Source organism: Zeus faber, assembly GCF_960531495.2.
Source record: "Zeus faber genome assembly, chromosome: 1".
Classification (NCBI taxonomy): domain Eukaryota; kingdom Metazoa; phylum Chordata; class Actinopteri; order Zeiformes; family Zeidae; genus Zeus; species Zeus faber.
The window spans coordinates 24,477,092-24,502,999 of record NC_137193.1 but is presented as its reverse complement, the minus strand read 5'-3'; the positions used below and the strand labels follow the sequence as shown (position 1 = coordinate 24,502,999).

The window sequence follows — 25,908 nt, the reverse complement described above, 5'->3', positions numbered from 1 at the left end:
TGTTTAGGTAGGTGGTACGTGTCAAAGTAACATCCACACGAATGCCAGGACCCAAGGTTTCCTGGCAGAACATTGCCCAGAGCATCACACTGCCTCCGCCAGCTCGCCTTCTTCACATAGTGCATCCTGGTGCCATCTCTTCCCAATGTAAATGACGCACTCGCACCCAGCCATCCACATGATGTAAAAGAAAATGTGATTCATCAGACCTTCCATTGCTCCATGCTCCAGTTCTGACGCTTTTAATGTTTTGGCTGATCGGTATATATATATATATATATATATATATATATATATATATATATATATATATATATATATATATATATATATATATATATATATAATTACTTTAAATACTTTTAATACTGTGGCCTCTGCTGGTGTATGAATTCCCATTGTCAACAGTCGAGGGGTTTGAGAGGAGGATTAGCCGTCACCTCCGTAGGTGGTTGGGATTGCCAAGAAGCCTGAGCAGCATTGCCCTGTATGGCAGCTGTAATAAACTGACACCCCCCAGCAACAGTCCGAGTGACGAGTTCAAGATTGCCAGAGCGGGGCTTTAGGGCTCCGGACTGAGTCAAAAAGACCTTCACCGGTGTATTACTTTAACCAGCAGTTTCGGCTTCCATTGTGGAACACAGGACTCAAGTCATTGACATTTTATTAAACTGTACCATTAAAATGTCTTCGAAAGTCCCACATTTTGACCGGGCAAGCACTAGTTCATTAAAAACCAGGAAACCAGCTGATGTCACATAAAACCTTTAATTTGTTCCATTTCAATAAAACTTTGACATAGTAAAACGCTGCTTTAGAAAAGGCGTGTGGCTTCAGTAGTCCCAACTTCGGGAGGACACTAGGGGAGACGTATTGCTTTGTGTTTTCTTCCATCTTGGGTTTTTTTTTTCTTTTAAAACAGATAAATAATAATAATAATATCCCACACATTGTCATATTTACACAGGGTAACAATAGTACAAAGCCTCTCTTGCATTGTGAGCACTATGGCCAAATGTTTGGTCACATCATGCAAAACAGATTTTAACATTTCATTTTTAAACAGAACTTTACAGTCATGACAATGGCCATTAAAAACACAAATCTAACTTCTTACTCTTTTTCACGCATCTTTTTTTCCTTCCAATTATTCCCAGTATGTTATTCTTATTCTTTTACCAGAGGACCAAAACGAGCAGCTTGACTTGCCCTCATCTACGACCCTCAAATGGCCACAAATCGCAGCAAGTACTTAAACATTCCAGCTTTTCAGCTTTAAACCACAAACTTTTTTTTTTTATTTATGTACGCAATTCCACATTGCCCCGAAGAAACTCTGAACATGGCACATAAACAGACATTTTGCGACCTCAGAAATACATAAATAAACAATATATTACAATAAATAACTAGTAGCAGAGTTATTTAATATTTTTAAGCTCAAGTGAGCGATGGTGCATATGTGCCCATGTACATGTCAGACGTAAATGTGAGAATGTAAGACCATCACACCTCCCCATGACACCAAATATGTGAAAAGGATCGGGACTGCAACAATCCTTGAAGGAGTGAATAGGGGATCCAGCTTTCTCAAAACCGTCCCAGGGAGAAACAACTCTGAAACAGGTTTCTTGGGTTTCATGTTTTTAGCTCAGATTGGGTTTTTTTCCCCAGATGTGTTTAATATGAACTACTCCTTGGGGGCAACAATCTTGACTTCAGACTCGATGTGTGACGCTAATACCATGTTACCTCTTCTTTCAAGTGCTCCAGAGAGTACACAAAGCCGACTTAATGGGATGAGTGTTGGAACTTTTATGTCCGCAAACTAAATTTCTCACAGTGGCAACCACTTTCAATGGCTGCCAACCCTGGTGGTGATAATGTGCAAAAAGCTGGAGCGCTGTTCACTGCCAACAGAGATTAGAGACGATCTTTAAAACTTTAAGATTTGTGTCTGTCATAACTTCACTGTTCCATCAAAGTGCTTGAATATGGGACAGACAACTGCAACAAACATTCAATTAAACTTCACAAAGTTCTGAGTAAGTTGTCCAGGAATCGGGGAAATGAGCAGGAAAGAACCTCTTTTCAATGCTTTATATTGATGGCTTTAAGGTCAAGTTTTCAATTTGAATTCCAATTGGAGTTAACCAGGCATCTCAATAGATGGGCTTAGCATTTAGAAACCCACCATAAACGCATTATATTTTGACATAATTTTAACACTGAAATGCTGATTTAGGATATTTATGAAATAATGCAGACACTGCTATAGTGGCAGGTCTACACCTCTCCGAACATGAGTTAATATGAATAACTACTACTACCACAATTCTGAGTGATTCTTTTAATCCCATCTTTCAGAGTGAAATCTTGACATCAGCAATAGAAACAGATACAGCAATAAATAGATCTTAATATCTAAAGGTCATTTTAACAACCATATTTTGTCGATTTCACATTTCCTTCTGAAAAATAATTTGCAAATTGCCAACATAAAGTCCAAGAGGTTGAAAGATCACACAGAATCAATGCATTAGGGGTGATTCAAATGAGCCCAACACAAAGGATGCTGACGGAGGAGCATTGCAGAGTCCCGTCACGGAGGAGTCAGTCTGGTGATTTTACATTATTCAGCCAAAACCCAAAACCCTGCGCTGACATTCACGATCAACAGAAGCCTTGTAGTGACGACATGCTTCCACTGGACCATTCTGAACCAAGGCATCATCTTCTTCCGTCATTAAATCTATTGACAACGTAATAAACCGTCTGCTTTATATCAACATGATTTCTGTATAGGCAAAGTGAGTGGTTGTGCTGCTGCAGTTGCACAGCATCCCTTAAGGATGAAAAGGAAACATAAACTATAATGGAGGGACCATGTTTCCATAGCAACCCCTGGAGAGTGGGGTTTGATAAGGGTATATCATAATTTCACGCATACCCTGAAATCAGTCATTGTATTATCCGAGAGCGTCTCGTGGAGTCGGATTTATGTTGCTATGGATCAATAAAAGGTGTGTTTCTTGAAAAGATTTGAAAAAAAAAAACAAAAAAAACAAAAAAAAAAACACGGATGCTGTGGCTGAGCTTTCCGTACAAACCTCAGAGCATCACAATGACTGCACTGAACCTCCCACTCACTGCAAACTGACATTTGGCACCGAACTGAGGTACTGAATATGTACAGAGCAAAAGGATCCGGATCTGTCCAGTAAGTAGTGTATCCATGAAGAGGAGTGCGTTCAAGGAACAGCTGTTGGACTCTGTGCACATTCGGGAGGGCACGACAACATTTTCAAAACCTTAAAAACAACACTTCTCTCACAAGTCAGAATCTATGCACGCTTTACTACTTTAAACATTGGCACCGGACAGTGTTTGTTTACGTTTGCTACGACACGATAACCGAAGAGAGCAGAAAAATCAACAGATATCAAAGTGAGCATCGCATAAGTAAACCATGAGGCAGATTTATCTGTTTGTAATATGTAGATAAAAATAATATCAGCGGCTAAAGAGAGTCCTTCGACTCAGATAAACGCTATCACGTAGGTCCTAAAAAAGCCAAAAGCTCCTCTCAGGATGATCCTGTTTCTATCTGGAACAATAGAGCTGCCTCCAAGTCCTCGCTGACAACAAAGGGATTAAAGGAACCGTTCCACCTGTGGAACCGGCTCATAAATACACAAAGGGGGAGAACAAAGGCTCATTACAAGAACAAAAACGAGAGTATATTCAGTCTTAACAGATACTGTACAAAGTAGTTACAGTCTCCTGGCAAATCTCCCGCTCTCTGAGTGCACGGAGCTCATAAGTCCATCTCTCTTTCTTTAGTGTGTTCAGTGACAAAACCTGGAAAACAACGTCCGTGCTGCACCTTGATACGTTCCATTTTGGCACTGGTGCCGCTCGGGCTGTGGTTCCTTCCCCCGTCGTGCTCCTGGGTGCGTGGATGCGCGTGGGACCTTATCTCGCTCTATGCAGCGTCCTCGGTGTCGCACACGTGTCCAGTGTGTGTGTGTGTGTGTGTGTGTGTGTGTGTGTGTGTGTGTGTGTGTGTGTGTGTGTGTGTGTGTGTGTGTTGTGTGTGTGTGCGCGCGCGCGCCAAGTCTGGTTCTTTTCAGGCACGCGGCTCCAGCTTGTGCGAGAGCTCGAAAAGTGTCTGCTGATTGTCGATGATGTGCAAACAGTGAACGCTCGCCCTCACCTCCGCACTGTCGCCCCCGGTTACCTCGTTGCCTAAGAGACAGACAGACAGACAGACAGACAGACAGTAACGCGCACATTAGTCACACATCAGGAGAAATCTATTCCAGGCACATGTTCACGAGCACATGCAAACAGGCGTGTGCTAAAACACAGGATGGAAAGTGGAGGCGTCCCTGAAAACGGTTGCTTGGAAACTGAGTGAAAGTGGTGAGAGGCAAGTTAGAGAAGACCTTGGCGTGCAGGGCAGCGACCCGCCAGCAGGTGGCACTAGATTCACATCAGTGGATGAGTCTAGAAAGAACTATTGAGTGAGGGAACGATGGGGTCGCTCACCTGGCTGGTCACTCTGGCAGTGGCGGATCAGACGCACCGTGTCTGCGATCATGTGCTGTGGGGGAGGAGCAGACAGTCTCATCACGACCACGTTATAACATATTCATATTTACATATTCATATGAATTTACATATGAATAACATCCCCGCCGACTCAACTTACCAGCTTCTCAAAGTTGACCAGGTTGTCATGGAAAGTCTTGTTTCCCTCGTGGATGAAGGTGATGTCTGTTTGGAGGAAGAGCAAGTCACGTTTTTCTCAAGGTTTTTGTGCATTGTGTGTGTGTGTGTGTGTCTGTGTGTGTGTGTGTGTGTGTGTGTGTGCGCGCGCTGGTGTGTACCTTTCAGCAGTAGAGGCATGAAAGGGATCTTGGGGGGCTTCATCCTCTTGAAAGCTTCCCTGTAGGCCTTGTGGTTCAGAGAGGGGTCCTAGAGAGAGAGAGAGAGAGAGAGAGAGAGAGAGAGAGAGTGGGGGAATGGAAAAGGAAAAAAAGAGGATAGACAGGTGGTGGTGAAAGAAGAAGAGAGTTTGAATTACAATCAATGCTGTGAAATGAAACGATACACCGGACGGATTTTATATTTAGTTTGTTACCGTGATGAGCTCCAACTCTGAGAAGAGCTTCTTGAACTTGCCGGGGCATTTCTGGAGGGAGAGGAAATTTAGGAGTTTACACGCGTTATGAGAAGGACGTGCATGTACATACACACACACACACACACACAGGCAAATCCACAATCAACACCCCGCAGACGCACACTGACCTCCCAGGTCTGGTTGAGTCGGCTGACAGCGGCCGTGTTGAGGCCCATTATGATCGCGAAGGCAGAGTTCAAATTGCGCTGGGCCTTACAGCTGAAAAATACAGCCCACACACAACAGGGTTTTATTCTGCATCCATCTCCCCCACAATGACTCCTGAATTCATATCTGCATTGTTTTTGTTTACATCCTAGTCATACAAGTTGTGCTGATTTTTTTTTTTTTTCCTAACTTGGCTGCATTGCTGCTCTTTCTCAGTTTTAATTGTGATACGACACAGTGTGCATTATTTTTGGAAGATGTGTAGTCTGACGTGTAGAATTAAACAGAAAGAAAATCATTAAAATGCACTTTAATATTGAACCACAAAATGTAGTGTATTGAAATAACAGCAGAATTACAATATTGATCAATCTGGAAGCCAGGAGGTCCGCTGTCAATTCCCACCCCCTGCGTGCGCGTGTGTGTGTGTGTGTGTGTGTGTGTGTGTGCTTACTGAGCTGCGATCTTGATGAACTTCTTTAGAAGCTGCACCCTCTTGTTGAGCGAAACACACATCAGCACCTCAGACATTACCCACTGCTGCACCTCGTTGCAGCGCTGCAGCAGTACTGACAGTGCCGCCGTGTGGCCACTAGCGGGACTGCGGCTCAGGGTGTAGTACGCCAGTTCCTGCTGCATGGGGACAGAGGGGTCAGCTTGTGCGTGTGTGTGTTCACATAGGTATGTAATCAATGATACAGGGTATTTGCAGGTGTTAGCAAACTCTATTTAAGACCTTGTATCCCACTTTGATTGCAAATAAATACAAATGCACTTGAGCAAATCAAATTATAATTCGTTTCCAACCAAAAATGGTTAACATTAAAAAATGTCTTGCTTTTCCCCCTCAATGTCCTGCCTCTCAATAAATGTACGCAATTTTATTTTAAAATACCATTCCAAACTTTCAAACCCAGATTCAGGGCATAATGTTTCTTAAAAGGAATGACATCAATCAATACTTTTCCATTTTTTGATGACCCCTGGAAATGATTGATGGTCTTTTCAATGGGATGTCGTGTGTTTGTGATAACTGGAATCCGAGCGTGGCGTCGCTCTCTGAACGAGATGGAAGCGCTTTTTTGTGTTGGCAGGAACATCTCTCTGAATGGTGCTCAGTGTCGTGCTTCCATCTGAGCGCTCATTCAGCGTTCAGGGACAGCTGCGACTGGTAGAGGAGAATGCTCTCTCTCGCAGACAGCCCGCCAAAGCCCGTCGCATTTTAATGACCTTGTCCCTGCACTTTCCAGTGTGAATATAAATGCCTTTGTGTGTGTGTGTGTGTGTGTGTGTGTGTGTGTACGCACCTCGTGGATTGAGTTGAAGAGGCTCCAGTCCAGGTGTGTGAGCGCCGCCGCCACGTCCCAGGTGTTGATTCCCAGGAGACGCACCGGCCTCCTGCTCAACTCGCTGCTATCCGTGAGAGGAGCCTGCGCACGGCACACACACACACACACACACACACACACACACACACACACACACACACACACACACACACACACACACACACACACACACACACACACACACACACACACACACACACACACACACACAGTTTATAAGATTATAAAAAAACAACAACTTTAAAAACAAGGTTAGTTGGGATTACGTAGACTTCAAACAGCACAACATAAATTTATAATCATCATCGAGGGTAAATCAGGAGCTTATGCATATAAAAAATTTAAACAGCATTAAAGACTTTTTGGGATTAGAGGACACCAAATGTGTCCTAATGCAAGTGGGTATTCAATGTGTTGTCCTTTGAGATCACAAATGTGCACACACGCTCATGAGCACACAGGTAAAATGTTTACAGGTGCAAAGGGAGACGAAAGGACACACACACACACACACACACACACACACACACGCACACACGCACACACGCACACACGCACACACGCACACGCCGTGGGCGATGTGGCTGTGAAATAAAGACTTCCTAAGTAATCCTTGCAATATCCAACTCTCTTAATAGGCCACATCCTCAGCAGAATACAGGTGGGTTGGAGGGCGTTCCAGACAAAGAATATGATCTGGAGGCAACTGAAAGCTGAGAGGGGAGCAGCAGCTTCCTAATACAATAGTTTGATCCAGAACCCCTGAACGCCACTTGGAGAAACTCGGAAACAAGGATTTTTCCTCTTTAAACCACTGTGTGTGCGTGCGAGCATGCGTGCGTGCGTGTGTGTGGAGGGGGAACTGAGCAGTTTACCATGATCTCAGTGAGGTCCTTGCGGCAGACCGTAAGCTTGCCCTGCGGGGTTAGAGACTCAGAGTAGACACAGTCACTGGGCTGCAGCAGCCGACGCTCTGCAGTGACAGAGAGATACAGGGACATAGAGGGAGGGAAAGAAAGAGAGAGGGAGAAGGGGGGGTAAGAAGGAGGGAGGGGGGAAATCCAAGAGTGAGAAAGATGTAATTAGCAAATTATGTATGAGACTCGCCTATAATACAATATAGTCAGCAATAGATTGTATCGACGTTCATGCATGTGTGTGTGTGTGTTTGTTTTACAAGGATCGGGCTCTAAATTGACAATTTTTTGGTTTCGAAGTGCGACACAAACATGGGTCCTCACTTACCAGGTGTATTTACTAGGACCTCACTTAAATACCAACACAAGAAATTATTATTGTGTGTGTGTGTGTGTGTGTGTGTGTGTGTGTGTGTGTGTGTGTTTCACTGTACTTGTGAGGACCAGTCCCAAATTGGCTAATTTGTGGTTTAGAAGTGCACCACAAACATGGGTCCCCACTTACCAGGTGTATTTACTCAAACCTCTCTTTGATACCATTATGTGTGTGTGTGTGTGTGTGTGTCTGTGTGCATGCGCGCACACGTATATCACCTCCAGTGTGTGAGACCACAGCGAGCACCATCTCCTCCTCTGCTCTGTCCAACTTCAGGCCCAAGATCCTCAGCAGCTGGTGGGCCTCCAGCGAGTGATGCGTGTGGACACTGAGGTAAGAGTCGGCGCTGACGTGCACGTGACAGATCACTAAGAGACGGGTAAGGAAAAGAGGCCGCGTCACACAGACTTCTGCAGGTAGGTGTGTATGAAGTGAAATTCACTTCAGTTTCACTCACCCTCTCTAGTGTTACTTTGTGGACTTCTAAGCTGCAGACAGTTCTCCTTCAGGCTTAACTGCTGATAAAGAGTTTTACTCTGAGAGACAGCGACAGGGTGAGAGAGGGAGAATAATAAAGAAGATAATAAGATTGAATGTTGGGGATTTCATTCAAATAACACATTTTATGGCAACTTCATAACAACAACAATCAAGCGTAACAGGGTTCATTCTGGCAAAATGAAATTCGAGGACTTTGAAGTACTTTTTTAAGCACTATTTTTTATTTTTCAATGACTTCACGCAAAATGAATAATCAATTTTCAATGTGACCTTTATTAATTAAAATATAATATAATTGTGTATAATTTATATTAGTATATAGTATATCTATGTATCTATTTATAGTGTGGGGGTGTTTAAAACAGCCATACCTGTCTTGTGTCTAGGTAATTGGGTTGGGATCATGGTGGCTGTGCGCCTGTTGCTTGTCAGAGTAATCAACGAGCAACAGGTAAATCACCCATCCCCACACACATACCCATTCTCTGTCATGACATGTGTTCATCTGCTTTCGGCGTGTAAAATCTCTCCAATAAACTTGTGTGTTTGCAACATCTCTACCTGTGTCTGTGTCGGACAGCCCTGAAAACGCCACGCGGGCAGCATGCAGAGCTGCCACACTATTAATTAATTAATTAATCACACTGTCATCTGCTCTTACAGTATAAGTATCTATGTCCAACCATGCTGGATTGAATGTACATTTCCCCGGCATCATTTGCCGTAAAAGCGATTCTGGAAATTTGTAATACGTTATGATTTGAATAACAAACCCAGGGGTAATAGCACAGGTTTTTAATGATTTTTTTCCAAGGACTTTAAGGTATTCAAGTACTTCTGAGGATGAAATCCACACACTTCAAGCACCTCAGTGACCTGGTAAGAACCCTGATGTAATTATATATGGATGTAATGTCATTTATTCATGAAAAATCAGATGTGACCGTAGTTGGAGCAGAATGTCATCAAACATCCCGTACACATTTGGCTGTCTGGGAGCGTCTTGTTGTGTCAGCCTCACCTTTTGAGCTGGAGGACAGTCGTCCACTGTGCTGCAAGCAGAAGACACACACAGACACACAGCTTCAGGGTCCGAGTACATACAGTAGAGTGCTGCAGCTGCTATGTGGGTAGCAGCTAATGGGGATCCTAATAAAAAAACAAAAATACACACACATACACACTTAAGATACTTACTGTCTTCGGCGCAGAAGCTTCTGAAACTCCTTGAGGTCTTTCTCCAGAGTGGGGAACTCATAGAGGTCCTCTAACACACACCGGTACAGAGTCTGAGAGGGGACACAGGGAAAGAAAAATAACCAATTTACCATGGAGATGTAGTTAAAATTTTTTGGTGTTCTCCGACTGGGCAGACAGAACAGAGGGCTGGATTCAATCAAGGAAAAGGGGAAAGCACAAGTGAGCGCCAGAGGCCACTCCGCTCTGCACACGACCACCGCCTGGGGGGAATTCATTTGTATTCCGACCGATGAATAATGTGTGGGGTGTCACCGACATACTTAACTGGAAAAAATTCCCTTGTACGCAAAACTACATGTGTGTTTTGCGCTTACACAACAAAATGCAAAAGCACGTGTCTCCGGTGTATGTGTGTTTGGGAGTGCAGTGCTGCTAGATCTCGTGCACACACACACACACACACACACACACACACACACACACACACACACACACACACACACACACACACACACACACACACACACACACACACACACACACACACACACACACACACACTACTTATCACTGTCATTGCCATCCTCATATCCCTTTCCCCTCATCTGTTACTAGGCAACAATCACCTGGGTTACACACTCCATACGAGTCTATACCCAATGCAAACCCTCACACTTTGGTTTCCATGGCAACCTCCCACTGAGCGATGGAGCCGTCAGGCAAGTGTTTGGTGAGTGGGGGCGGGTCATTGTGTGCGTGTGCGTTTGTGAGTCTGTGCGCACATATGTATTTCTTTGGTTGGCGTTACAGCCTTTTTTTAAAAGGTGACGGAACACAAGCTGCATTTAAGATTTGAGGAGAGAGCTGCCGACGACAATAACCCTGATGTTTATTCACCATCATCGCGTGTAATATATGTTATATATGTGATATGTTATATATGTGTAATATAGGATATATGTTTGTCTCAGGATGAAAAGAGTGAAGGATGGAGTTGTTTTGATATTTTTAGAATAGAGAGAGAAAAAAGAAAGAAAAATGTGGTTCCCACACACCCACCCACTCACTCGAGAGGGGTGGAGTGAGAGAGAGAGAATGGGAGAGGGACAGAGCGCTATGAAGACAAAAAAAAGCTTTTGGTGCAGGGTGCAGCACTGGGAAGGTTCACATAAACATACTGTAAAACTAAACCTCTCTCTCAAAGCCACACCCGATGCCTGTTCTGTGGTCAAATATTAGCCATCCGCATTGGAATAGACCTTATCAAGCGTGAATCAACAAAAGATAAAGAAAAAGACACTCCAGAATGAATACAGTGTGTTTTTATTTTAGATGTAGCTTATTTTATTTTACTCCGAATCCTTGTGGAATGAAACAAGCACGGTTCGTGATGGGGACACATGTCACTTTTTCTAATAACAGGAAATAATATTGTTATTGTAGTGTAGTATACAGTGTATACTAACTCCACTGAGTTAGTTTGGAACAGTGTATGTATGAGAGGCTGTTGAAGCTGTCGGTGAGTTGACACTGGGCGGAGGCTGCGGAGGAGGGGGTGATTTGCTTACCTTCATGAAGCTCTTGACGTGCTCCTCCTCCCTGAGGAAGTCCTTGTACAGGTGGCTCCAGTGGGAGACCAGCTGCAGTACCTTGCGCTTCCTGAAGAGGGCGTCCTTGCCCTCCTCCTGGCCCCGGCACCGGACGCTGCTGTAGGTGGCACCAGTCAAGGAGACAGACATGGAAAGGTTGGGTTGGGGAGGGGTGGGAAGGGAGATTGAGAGGATGCCAAATGTGTCTGTGTGTGTGTGTGTGTGTTTAAAAGGGATTCTAATGATCTATGCATTACTCCGCATGGTGTGAGAACATATGTGTGTGTTTGTTGCTTGGATGACTCACAGTGTTGTCAAGGATGCAAGATGTTAGACGGAATGCAGTAAAATACTGCTTTTCAAGCCACGACATGCTTAAAAGTCACTCCACACACACACACACACACACACACACACACACACACACACACACACACACACACACACACACACACACACACACACACACACACACACACACACACACACACACACACACACACACACACATCTGGAGCAGCATCTTGCTCAAGGACAACTCAACTTTTCAGGCACACCAGTTGCCAGACAACCTGTTCTTCCTCCTGTGCTATTGAAAAGAGGACTTGTGTGTGTGTGTGTGTGTGTGTGTTTGTGTGTGTGTGATTTGTGTGTACATGTCACAGTGTTTTTAAGGATATTGTCCCAACAGCGCCTGACAGAGGTCGTGGGTGGACATGAAGACCAGGTACGTCAACAGGAAGTCATCCAGCAACATCTCTGCAACACAGGAAACATCATCATCCGTCAGCAAAACTCACCCAGTACATTCCTGCGGAACCTATTTAAAATAGCGCAAGATGGAGACAGGTGTGGCTGACACACACACTTTTTATGCCAAATCTTATTACGGATAATAATTCTTCAATCTGATTTGTAGTGGCCCTGTGTTCATCGGTATTCTGCGTCAGGAAGCCCTTTTTCCTCCCTCTCGCCATCAATCATTTCAAACCCATTCAAAACAGCACACGGATGATAACGGCAGTTTTTGCCAAGAACTCAAATAAAATAATTTAAAAAAAAACGTATAAATTGGATTACATTAAATTCGATTTAACTAAATCAATCCCCTGTGGGAAATTCAGTCGTTGCTACAGCAGAGAGAAAGCGAGAGGGTAAATGGGTAAAGAGGGTGAGCTAAATTACTGTAGTGCTCTCTGAGAGAGCAGAGTTTGTTTTTTTAACGCACCCTTGGTTTACATCGTTAATGGCTTCCCTCATCTGAGTAGTAAACTAAGTCAATGACTGTGAGAGAGTGTAAGACTCAGCAGGTGTTCAATAGCTTTGGAACACAATTTAAATCACCCCAAAGGCATGTGGGTAATGAGCCATTGTTAGCGGGCAGACCGCATGCTGCCACAATCCCTTTTCCTCGGGAAAACATGTGACCCAAATATGGCTGGGCCAGGCAGGGAGGCAAGAAGGAATCAATTATACAAGACTGAGCAGTGGCCCTGGCATCAATAATTGATCAGCCGTCTTCTACTTAGAAATAAAAACACTGTTCCCTCAGAAACGGTTCTGGAGAGGTCGGTGTGAGCTCAGCACTTTTTAGCACCAGTCGCTTCCCTGTGTCATCCATCCATTTCTCGCATTTCTGCTTTCTCTCTCTCTCTCTCTCTCTCTCTCTCTGCTCATCCACAATTTCGACCTCCCCTCCTCTGTGGTTAGCCCCCACCCCCCCCTTTAGTCCTCTCATCCGCCCAACCTCTCCTGCTCTCCGCCATGATAAATATCAATTTTTCATCTTCAACACTGCCCTCTGCGCTGCCCGCTGGCACATGCAAAGTCTCATTCATACACACGAACCTGCATCCCACAAACAAGTACATGGGTGCGCGCACACACACACAGACACACACAGACACACACACACACACACACACACACACACACACACACACAATGAATAACTCATTCAGCTCTGACCTTGGGGACTTTATCACTTGTGTGAGAGAGAGAAATGGAGGGACAAAGGGAGGATATGTACATCTCTGTTGAACTGATCACAGTGATTTCTGTTGCACAATGTATTTCGTGACACACACACACACACACACACACACACACACACACACACACACACACACACACACACACACACACACACACACACACACACACACACACACACACACACACACACACACACACACACACACACAGCTCAGAAGCATGGACAAAGATGACCAAAAAGGCACAAACACTCTTGATCTCCACCTCTTTCTCTACCTTCCTCCTGAAAGAAAAAAAGAAGCATATATATCCAGAGTGAGGGAGAGGAAAGACAAGACAGTGACTTTTCTCTTCTCTGTGAATAAATATCAGGCGGCCATCTCCCACAAAGACCCTTTCAGTTCTCGGCTCTCTCCTTCCCGTCTTCTTTTCTCTCCATTCAGATCCCCCTTCCCCTTCCTTCGGTTCCTGTGGTCCACAGAGACGGCTCCCTGTGGACCGCCGAGGAGTGGTGCTACTCGGAGAACATGACACATGAAGAAGGGCTGCCTTGATATGTCACCGGCAACTTTTTAGTTGTGTTAACTTGACTTTTAATTGCTATTAGTATGTACAGTATCTCCCAGTGAACCCGTCAACAGGTTCATTCAGACACTTCAGAGCTGTTTGTGGATAGTGCTATAGAAGAGCTGTGGTGGAAACTAATACTGCCAGGGGGGAAATTAAGTGGTTTACATAATACAAATATTAGCAAGTGAGCTACTTCGGTGGTAGCCACTGTGAGTTCTGCTGTTCCAGGTAGTATGTGGAAGGGAAACATAATAAAAAGATCTGCTGAAAGCTTCAAAGTCAAAAAAGAATACAACAAGTGCCTTCAAAAGAACAAGTATAGTTATCCTCTGTGTCTGACAATGGAGGTGATTTGGCAGGAGTCGGGGGTGCAGTTGTACAATAAATTGCCAACGTCCCAAGTTGTCTCAATACCACCACAGGACCATTAACCAAATTTATATTGAACCCTCATCCGGCCACTGTTCATTATTATTGCCAGTGCTGTTTTGTGCTCTTTTGAAGGTCTTTTTGGGGATTAACTTTTGCCGTGTGACCTACTGGCAATACTCAACTTATCAACAAAAAAAGGGCACTAGCTTGCTGTGAATAGAACGACTAAGTGCAGCACTACACAGAACGTGAATCCAGGCCAAGTCCTCACCAGTCAAACCTGTGCGTATCTACTGTGACAAATGAACGTGTGCAGAAATGTGCACACCAGCTCACCTGAAGCTCTCCTCATTACAAACGGCAAAGCGTCAGCAATGATTTAAGGAGGAGAGCGCTCCAGCTTATCATCCACGTGTAGAGTAAACAGATTATACATTCCTGGAAGATTTTGGCATGAATACGATGACTAAAATAAAGAGTGGTTTGGAACGTGTTACTACACGTCAACCACTCTACAAACCACTCTTTCTCCGCTTGTTGGACTGATTCGACTGAGGTGCATTCCTGCGGTGGAGTTTGGAGGAGTGCTTCATTCTAGCTTCCCTGGTCAACCATGAGATAACAAGCCCGTCCCCCATGCTCTAAATAGGGTTCATGTTCTGTATGCACTTCGTAACCATGCATCAATGCAGGGAAAGAGCACATCTTAAACACGGGTTGTGCATAGAATATGTCGAGTGCGAGTGGGTGTTTGTGTCCGGCGCGACTCACCGCTCTCCCTGCTCTCCGGAGCCCCCCTCTGGTCATCTAGCCGCAGGTCACTCAGCAGGTGCTCCAGGATCTTTAGCGGTGTCCCCGACACGACCACGTACCTGTACGACGAAGCAGTACGAAAGTCTCTGTCAGCAGCGCACGAGGAACCACTTCCACCGTTCCATCCCTCCCTCCCCCCCTCCGCGCTATAGCCCTCCGCCGTCTCCTCGTCGATGTAGCGAAGGTAGGGGACGTCAAATGTGACAAACTCAGAGACGACGTCCTCCTCATCATCGTCTTCGTCAATGTCCCCACTGTCATCCTCGGCTTCTGCAAGTGTGGCCGGCTTGGTGTTCATCTTCATAATAGGTTATTTCCTTAACCCGCACTCATCTGCGCTCCCTCCGGAGGGGTAAAATAGAGATAAAACCCTTCTCCTCCGACAGCTTCAAACACTAACTGGGAACTGGATGCCACTGAAGACACAAACACACACACACACACACACACACAGAGACACACACCCCTTTTGGTCACCGACACTCCCTCAACTGCGCCCAGGGCATAAAAAAAACAAAACACACAAGCCTAAAAACACAGCATACACATGCACAAACACACCCTCTCTAGGAAACATGTACAAAGTTATCCACTCAGGGGGAACACATGTACAGAAACACACTTCATTCCCGCAAACAGAGGACACATTTTGACAGGCAGCGTGGAAAACATAATCTTGTGTCATCTTTTGTGTCTTCTTCCAGTTCTGTTGAAAACAAGAAAACTATTCTCTGAACCGCCGCTGAAAGCCGCTAAAGCACACATTGTTTTAGTGAACGGCTGCTTTGTGTGTGTGGAAGTGTGTAGTGAGGGAGAGAGGAAGATCGTTTATGCAGAGAGAGAGAGAAACGGAAGAGTGATACTTCTCAAGTTTGCCGGGGTCTGACCTCTTGTAGCCGTCCTCCTCTCTAGCGCCCCCTCCTGACGATGTGGGGGAAGGGTGCTCGGACGGCGACGTCACCGATGATGTCACTCTCTGCAGCACCAGTACGTCACGCCCTCTCTCCTTCAGACACACTCTGCCCACCGCCTCCTGGATGTGGGGGGGAATATGAAATAAATAACAGATAAAAATGCTAAACAGTTGAAGGTCAGAGAGACCAGGAGAGGGACACACATAAATCTAAATATCAATGAATTAATCACATGTCCGCACACCCCTATTCCCGGCATCAACACAGCACACAGCACACACACACACACACACACACACACACACACAGCAGGAAAGTATTATGTAAGGCACGTCAGTGGGCCAAATGTTGAAGGAAAACTACATTGTGAAGAAACAATAATAGGAGCAAATAGGAAACTGACGCCGCACAATTGGAATGATTTAAAGAATGTTCTGCAAACAGATCGGAGAATGAGAACACGTCAGGATACCACATACGCTTGACCGTGACTTCTACTAGCAACCTTGGGCAAGAGAGGAGGGAGTGGAGAGGACTGAATTGTGTCAAGAACTATCGGTAAAGAAGTCGACATCCCCCAACTGGTGGCTCGTGCTGTCACACTGCATGGAGAAATGTTGTGACGGGCGAGATGTCCAGGGCATCGCGGAGTGACTGGGACGTGGCTCCGCTCATTTCCCACCGTGTCGTTCTGTCAAGGGCAGAATGTCTCGCCTAAAGCCTCACAACGTGCGTCCAATTCAGACTGACTGATTCAGACTGTCAATTTAATGTAGTCTGAGACAAACTCAACGACTGTATAGACCTACAACGCACAGGATAAACACACAGATGAAAGCACAAGCATAGTAAGTCAGTCAGAGGTGCGCGCGCACACACACACACACACACACACACACACACACACACACACACACACACACACACACACACACACACACACACACACACACACACACACACACACACACACACACACACACACCTGCAGTGGCAGAGCGATAAGGAAAGAGCCCCAGATGGACAAAGGAATAATAATAGAAAAGACCCGGAGGAGAGGAGATGAGCAGGGCAGAGGTAGGGGGTGGGGGGGGTGGGTGATCAAAGGAAGAAGACAGGAGAGGATGGGAGATAAAGGACCGTCATCTCTCCTCCACCTGCGCTCCCCTGGCCCCACCTGACTGTCTCTGTCAGAGCCGGAGGGAGCTGGTGGCAGACCGGTGCACTCAGAACACGAGCTAACAATAATAAAAATAAACAAGTGTGTGGATTTTCTCTTTTGATGATCTAATCATCGCTACCACAACGAGATAGATAGATACATAGATACTTTATTGAGCCTGAAGGGAAATTGCAGTGTCAGCAACAGCTTACATAAAAATAGGCAATAATAATAATAAATAAAAAATTTGATAAGAAAATGGCAATGTATGGAAAATGCGGAAATTGACAATAAAACGGTTGAATGTACAGTACACAACAGTACTAACTGATTTTTGTTTTTCCCCAGAAAACAAATGGGGTGCACACAAACCCATAAAGATCCACAAAGAGGCACGCACGCACGCACGCACGCACGCACACGCACACACACACACACCATCAGGTAGAAGGAGTTGTGTGATACCCAAGAGACAGCGGGCGTGAGCTGCCTCGGGCGAGACGAAACAATATGCTTTAAGTGTGTATGCGACGAACTGTGCTCTGATGACTCATGTTCCACTGGAGCCCCGTACAGGTGTTCAAGCCAATGAGGTCACATGATCCTACTCCTGAAGTCTCTGTATGCGTTTGTGTGCCCACACTCAAAATCACAGAGACTATTTAAGCCTCCAAATGTGTAGCTTGAAAGGTAAAGAACCACTTAAAACTAAGAAAAGAAATTCACCAATACTGGTTCTGTACGAAGACCTCCTTGGCCTCAGTGTTCTATTAAAAACATACTTAGAATGTATGATGGTGTGTAACTCTACACCTACAGGTGACAAGATGGTTTGGGACGGCTGTCAGTTTGGTGTGCGGATGAGCAGACGGCAATAATGTTCAAGAAGAATAACATTGAGCAGAGCGTGACTTTTCAACTGAACTCTCAACGCTTCCCCTATCACTAAAGATACATTTTTCTGATGCAAGAGGGCTCAGTAAAAAAACATTTCATTTCCAAATAACATTACGCTGAAACAGTTTCCACAGTATTACATAATCGCCTGATTGCAACTGCTTGAGCTGATCGCAATCATTTGGCGAAATCGTTAAGATAACATAACTATATGTTTTCATCCAATTGTTAAGGTAATTTCAAACTCATGTTGGAAAAAATAAAATACAAATTAGGTGCGTTGCCATCAGTTGGATTCAGGGAAAATAACTGGTCGCCCCAAATTCTTATTTTATAATGTTAAATGTCAATAAAAGGCTTTTCTTCATAAGATGAATGTGTATTATGCTATTATAAGCTCGTACTGTGATTGTGGCGTGAAATGAGCAAAAGGCACCATCAATTCATAATTGATTCAATAATTGCAATTATTTGTATGACAATTAATAGTCAGCTAAAATTTCCCGATGTTGACAGGCTGTCACAGTGTCAATTCACCATTAGCTCTGTGATAACAATAGCCATTTTGATGTCCCTGAACTTCTCTTTTAAATCCACTCCCCTCCATTGTTTTTAACAATCCAATAGACGACCCATACAAGGTAATTCTATGCCAGTACCCACACCGTTATTTGAATCTGTTGACCTTTCCAGAGATTGTATTATTAGGCCGTGTATCCACCTAACATCTCCACTGCCCTTTTCCACAAATGCACTTATCCTTAATTAACTCCAGCAATGTTAGATTTACTTTTGCAGAGATGACTTACAAAACTATTGCCGTTAACCGCGCCGCTCCTGTCTGGGCACACTAAAAGGGACGTCAGCACTTGTAAATTGAATAAATTTCAATAAGTTCCTCAGGATTTATTTTCCCCAAAGCAAATGGATGGCACAATATAGTATACGGTACAACACCATAACCCCAAATAAAAGTACATTAGAGATACTGTATAACTATTTAGTTATTGATGATACAATACAGTAAGGTCTTAATGTCTTTAATGTTGTCAGGTGCAGAGCTCCTGGTAAATAGTCCACCCCAGAGGCTGGGGTCTCTCTAATGGGTCTGGGTCCTTTGAAGTCGATAAGATATGGTCGCTTGCTATGGTCCGGCTGGTTTCTAAGTCAGAGCCCTCCCTCCTGGCACACAAAATACCCAAGTGGGGAAGATGTATTATCAGTGATTATATAACTAACCACCAGCGCTGGAATAACAAGCATGGGAGGGAGAGTATGTGCTGTGTTCCAACAGAATGCCATGGCTAGACACACACACACACACACACATATAAATTATTTATAGGTTATTTGTATAAATTATAATTAAAAATAACTATGTATTGACTATTGTATTGTTGCAGTGCAAAAACAAACAAGCATTCATGCTATGCCTTTACCCGAGGCTTACGGTATGTCAATGTAAACAAGCGCGCGCGCACGCACGCACGCACGCGCGCACGCACGCGCGCACGCACGCACGCACGCACGCACGCACGCACGCACGCACACACGCACACACGCACACACGCACACACGCACGCACACACGCACACACGCACACACGCACACACACACACACACACACACACACACACACACACACACAACACACACACACACACACACACACCCCAAAATAAAATTTTAATTAACAAATATACACAGGCAGCTGAAAAATACAAAACAGAATAGTATAAAAATATACAGAATATACAAATGCAATTATAAGCACAGGATAGGTCATTGGTATAAATTATTAATTTCTCTATGTTGTTGCAGTGCAAAAAAAACAAAAACCAGCATTCATGCTATGCCTTTACCCGAGGCTTACGATATGTCCATGTAAACAAGCGCGTGCGTACACTCACACGCGTAAGCACACACACACACACACGCGCGCGCACACACACGCACACACCACACACACACACACACACTGTGCAAACAATAGCTTCAAAAAACAACATCTGTAGCCTGAGAAAATATGCAAGCCATGCAGAGTACAAATACACAAACTAGATACTTGAAAGTACCAAGGAAAGGGAGGAGGGAGCCAGAGCGAAATTAGATCCAGTCGTTCAGCCCAACAGGTGTCTGACTGTCACCCTTTCCTTCCCCTTCTCCCCCGTCACTCCCTTGAGTTCAATGTTTTATCCTTCCGTTCTCTCCACCACCCTTTCCCTCCATGCCATCTCTTGCGTCAGCCTGAAAACAGATTCAAGTTTTTTTTTTTCCCTCCCAGAAGGGGACACACACACACACACACACACACAGAACCTATGTCACACAGTCTGAATTGTGTAGACCCTAATGACCTTTGACCACCTGTCGTCTCTATCTCTACACGCCTATACACACACACACACACACACACACACACACACACACACACACACACACACACACACACACACACACACACACACACACACACACACACACACACACACACACACACACACACACACACACACACACACACACGATGACGTACTGTGGAGAGGAAAGGTGGTGCTGATAGAAAGTCGAGAGGAAACACTCTTATTCCCTTCCTGTTCCAACCAGTGTGTGTGTGTGTGTGTGTGTGTGTGTGTGTGTGTGTGTGTGTCTGTCAGTCCTATCTGTGTTGTGATAGGTCTGGGCTTGATTCCTGGAAATAAGTGACTGAAACACAATGGTCCTGTAGCAGCAGTGTGCGTGTGCATGAACACACAATCACAATACTGTGCCAGAGTTAAAACCTGTGTGCGTGCACTTGTGTGTTTGAGTTGTGATCCACGCCATGACCTTGTATTATCCCCATGTATAGATTAATCCTGGACTGCCAAAATGATTCCTTGTTGAATCCAACGTGATTCCATTGTATTATCTGTATTGTGTCACCATGGAAATGCTCTGTGCCCGTATGTGCATCAAACCAGTTAGAACAGAAAAAAGTAGATAAAACATTATGAAAAAGGTTGTTTCAAAATTTTGGACTTTTATGAGATGCCTACAAGTTTAAAAACACAGCAATAATCAGACTGATCAGATACAGGGTTTCCACAGAGACGACCAGAAAAGTCAAAAGAGAAATGAAAGTAAAAATAAAAAAGAAATTGAGAAATCAAAACATTCAACGAAATCCTTCTGCTCATGAAAATAATCACTCTGTGCATATGCTCTAGAAAAAAAAAAGCACGCCACACACACACACAAAGACAGGGTGGGTTTACTTTGTTTCCTTCCCCCCAGGTGTAGTGCAGAGTGCGATTATCCAGGACAATGCTTCACTAGCATCACGCTCATTATATACAGTACACACACACACACACACACACACACACACACACACACACACACACACACACACACACATATATAAAACCATTTCGCCCACTTGATAAAGAGTGTGAGATCACATTGCACTAAGCCATTATTAACACCCACATTAAAGCAGCTGGGAAAATACTGGCTGCAGCATCGAACGGTACCGGAAAACGACGAACACTGCGTGTTATGTGTGTGTTTTTAGAAGGATGAAGAGACGAAAACGATGATGCACGCTCACAGGCAGCCCTGATCGCATCTTATGTTAGCGCCAAAAATGGATTCTCGAATCTTGACGATCGTGATAAAGAATTTCTTGCATTATGTGAAACTGCTGAGGGTCCACATGGAGGAGCTCTGGCAGAGTTCATTGTGGCATAACAAAATGAAATACAAAATGAAAAACAAGGACCTGGTATGAACACTGCTTCGTGTACGTGTGCATGTGTGTGTGGGTGAGGAAACTGTGATGACAATGCACACCCCGCAATGACGTCCACACACACTGGGGATAATGCATGGGCTCTGGTGTCAACCGCTTTCACCTCACCTCACCTCACAACACACACACACACACACCTGTCATCTTGTCTTCGCAAATAATTACAACACAGGCCGCGGAGCTGCACACCGAAACAGCAGACCAGGTATTTTATTTTTCCCCACAAGTATTGTATTCTAAACCAGTGGTTCTCAACAAGAGGTTTCCGGGGGGCCCCAACCAAATGATTAATAGTTCAACTTAAACATGATTTAATTTATAAAACGTTCCTACCAATACAATAATGACTGTTCTCATCTTCCTTTGTATAGCATAGACAGGCCTGGAAGTTTAGACTAAATATGGGTCTCTGTGATTGGATTTCCAGAAACCGAAATGGGATCTAATGGCCTAATTCATATCAAACTGAGGGTCCCTGATATGAAGAAGGTTGAGGATCACTGGTCTAAACAAAATGAGTCAAAATCAATAGTTGACTTGGTTCATTTCATACCCTCCAATGGTCCAATTCACATCAAATCACAGTTCATCCGCTCACCGTCTGGCTCCGCTCTGGCGGTCTGTAGTTGTGGTTCTGCAGGAGTCGGCAGCCGTCCTTGGCCAGCCGCTGGACGGCCTCGAGCCCCAGGCGGCTGGTCAGCTCTTCGCGGCCACACACGCTCCCCATGCCCACGGGCACGCTGCCTCCACAGCCTCCGCCGATGACGGCGCCGATGCGGCCGCCGTCACGTAGTGCGCACACGCCGCCCAGCTGCAGCGCGGGAGGGACAGAGAAGACGTACCTCAACCCACAGTCCCAGGACATGGCGCTCACTCACAACAAAAATCAAAAAGGAGTTAAAAAAGGCCAAAGTTCAGGGGTTACAGGGGGATGAGTGGGAGTGTGTTGAGGTTGAAACGGGGGTCTTGCAGGATGTCCAGAAGAGAAAGACCGCCTAGAATGCAGAATCCCAAAACAACAATGTGGAAGTTTCAAGCCTCTGTCCCTGTAAAAGTGAAAGAGTGGAGATAAAATCCCAAAAGTATCTCACTCCACACTTCTCAAATTTGATCATTTGCGCAAGAACGGTAACTCTTCCTGCGATACTCTAATTCTCTTTATCTGTCCCGTTCCCTCGCTCTCCCTGTAATTGTCTCCGTCTCGCTGCCTGCACTGTGTCAGAGGATTTGCTTTAGCGGTGAGTGTGTGTGATTACAAGTAAGAGTGGGCGGGAGTGTGTGTGTGTGTGTGTGTGTGTGTGTATGGGTGTGTGCATGTGGGTGTGTGTGTGTGTGCCTGTCTGTCTGTCTCCTCCCCTACGTTAGCGTAATCAGGATTTGGAAAAGTGTGTTAACCATGCTGACAAGGCCAGCCAAAGTACAAAACAGAGTACAATATGTCTGCGTTTGTCTTTTCTCTATCCCTCAGCAGGTCAAGTAAGGGAAGGTATGCGGAGTCACAGAGAGAAAGCAAAACCGAGAAAGGATATGCGTTGTATTGGCTGCGGTGAAACGAATGACTTTCCTACTCCGACCAGACAACCTATGTTTGTTTGTGTGCATATTTGTTTTGTGCATGTCCCCAGGGTGCCACTGGTACGGTGGTATCATTAGCTGTGGTTAGCAGGATCTATTTATTTTTGTTGGCAGAAAGAGGAGAGCGTTTTTATTGGCTGAGAGTTGGCCAACCCTTCCGGTGAGATGGCTATCCCACGGTGCCTTGCTTTGGTGCCACACATTCTTGTATTGGTAAAAAGAAAGTGAGGTCCAAGTCAATACACCTGGTTCATGGGGACCCATGTTCCTGGGGCACTTCTGAACCAAAGAATAGTCAATTCGGAGACCGGTCCTCACATGCGCGCGCGCACACACACACACACACACACACACACACACACACACACACACACACACACACACACACACACACACACACACACACACACACACACACACACACACACACACACACACACACACACACACACACACACACGATGTGTGTACACTGAAAGGAATCATTAGATTAACTTCAAGATTCAAGGGGTTATTTGTCACATACATATACTGTACAAACGGTCATACATACACTACTCACAAAAAGTTAGGGATATTTGGCTTTAGGGTGAAATTTATGGAAAATGTAAAAAGTTCACGCTACAGTGATATTATATCATGAAAGTAGGGCATTTAAGTAGTAGCATGCAATGGTGATTTCCTCATCTCAAACTATTTACTGAAACAAAAGATAACAACAGTGGTGGGTTTACCACAACAAAAAATGTCAATGTCTCAATAACTTGTCATGTGCCCTTGAGCATCAATTACAGCTTGACAACCACGTCTCATGCTGTTCACAAGTCGACTTATTGTCTGCTGAGACCTGGCCCCCCACTCTTCTTGAAGGGCGGCCCTCAGGTCATTGAAGTTCTGGGGTAAAGAGTTACGAGCCTCTACACGGCGACTCAGCTGATCCCATAGGTTTTCTATGGGATTCAGGTCTGGAGAAAGTGCAGGCCACTCCATTTGAGGTGCCCCAGTCTCCAGCAGCCGTTCCCTAAGGATGCGACCTCGATGAGCTGGAGCATTGTCGTCCATGAAGATGAAATGAGGCCTGTGTTGTTCATGCAGGGGCACAATGACTGGATTAATGATGTTATTCAGGTAGTATGGGCTTGTCACTGTACCATTCACAAAGTGTAGGGCAGTTCTGTATTGACTAGACACACCTGCCCACACTGTAACACCACCACCTCCAAAGGCTCCTCTGGTTACAACAGTGGCTGATGCATAGCGCTCTCCTTGATGTCTCCAACATCGTTGGCGGCCATCATTTCTGCTCAACGTGAATCAACTTTCATCAGAGAACAGCACTGAGGCCACTGGTCCCTCGTCCAGCGTAAATGCTCCCTGGCCCATGCATGGTGTGGTCAGGTACCCTTGCAGGTCGTCTAGCACGTAGACCACGGCAATGGTTTCGAATGGTCTGACGTGACACTTGGGTGCCTCTCAGCTCCCTTAAATGTGCCTGGAGTTGAGTGGCATTCATCATCCGGTTCCGCAGGGCACTGTTCACAATGAAGCGCTCATCAGTGTGGGATGTGGCCAAAGGACGTCCACTTCTATGCCTTTCTGTGACTCTTCCAGTCTCTGTATCTTTGTTGCAACCTGCTGATGACACTCTGTGACACTAAGCTCAGTGGCCACTTCCCTCTGAGATCATCATGTTTGAAACCTCACAATGGCGAGGTACTGTTGATCAATTGTTAGTTGTCGTCTTGGTCTCGTAATGTCAAAATGTGAACAGCATGTTGAAGAGGACTGTTTAAATACCAATTCCAATTGAACCAGGAAATGTACTGGTCGATTCATGGATCAAACACCTGTTTTGCTGTTCAGCTCCTTGTTAGAGAACAGCAAGTTGTGCAAAAAGTACTGAAACATTGAACAGTTGGACATGTGCATTCAAAAGTTTAGAGAAGGTCAAATGAAGTTCACCTGTAAAGGTTATAGTGCATTTTAGGTTGATCCTGAAATTTCACCCGAAAGACGAATATCCCTAAGTTTTTGTGAGTAGTGTATATTCAGTGAAATGTCATGACACCCGGTGATATTTGTAAAAGCCATCTATTTTTAGGTTTTCTCCATTTAAGATTCGTAAATTAAGGTGTAAATTTTAAGTCGAGCAAACCTAAAAAACAAACAAGTTGTAAAAATGTAAGAAATTAAATACATTTTTCCCGCTGATCCAGTGACTCCGATCCAATTTATTTATTTTTTATTTTTTTCTTTATCAAATAAGAGCTCAAGTCCCCTGTCCCTAACCGCGTTTGACTTCCTGTTTGAGACACACGGATGGATTCGTCATCTCCACCTCCCCGTTTTATTTTCTTTTGCTTTACTCCATCAGGAAGCGTTTGCCGATATGTGTTCAGGGAATCTCACAGTAAAACCATACGGCTGTCTAGTTTGGTACGGAGCCGTGATATGTTCACGTGCAAATTAAAAAAGTTCTTTAAATTTTAAGTTTAAATTTCACCATGACAGCCTTTATGTAACTGAGGT

The 25,908-nt window shown here is 44.8% G+C and overlaps 1 protein-coding gene across 1 annotated transcript in view; it reads right to left on the bottom strand.

The window, feature by feature from the left end:
• Positions 1-749: 749 nt before the first annotated feature.
• rapgef5a (Rap guanine nucleotide exchange factor (GEF) 5a) overlaps positions 750-25,908 on the bottom strand; it is a gene marked incomplete at its 5' end in the record, with an annotated part of 45,252 nt that continues 20,093 nt past the window's right edge. The window contains 18 exons of the mRNA XM_080000427.1: positions 750-4,248; positions 4,552-4,606; positions 4,715-4,779; positions 4,893-4,980; positions 5,147-5,197; positions 5,317-5,407; positions 5,811-5,989; positions 6,664-6,786; positions 7,581-7,678; positions 8,217-8,366; positions 8,456-8,534; positions 9,521-9,551; positions 9,697-9,788; positions 11,268-11,406; positions 11,963-12,047; positions 14,997-15,097; positions 15,926-16,071; positions 22,403-22,615. Coding sequence (XP_079856553.1) covers positions 4,130-4,248; positions 4,552-4,606; positions 4,715-4,779; positions 4,893-4,980; positions 5,147-5,197; positions 5,317-5,407; positions 5,811-5,989; positions 6,664-6,786; positions 7,581-7,678; positions 8,217-8,366; positions 8,456-8,534; positions 9,521-9,551; positions 9,697-9,788; positions 11,268-11,406; positions 11,963-12,047; positions 14,997-15,097; positions 15,926-16,071; positions 22,403-22,615 — 1,905 coding nt within the window. The 3' untranslated portion in view covers positions 750-4,129. The remainder of the gene's footprint in view (positions 4,249-4,551; positions 4,607-4,714; positions 4,780-4,892; positions 4,981-5,146; positions 5,198-5,316; positions 5,408-5,810; positions 5,990-6,663; positions 6,787-7,580; positions 7,679-8,216; positions 8,367-8,455; positions 8,535-9,520; positions 9,552-9,696; positions 9,789-11,267; positions 11,407-11,962; positions 12,048-14,996; positions 15,098-15,925; positions 16,072-22,402; positions 22,616-25,908) is intronic.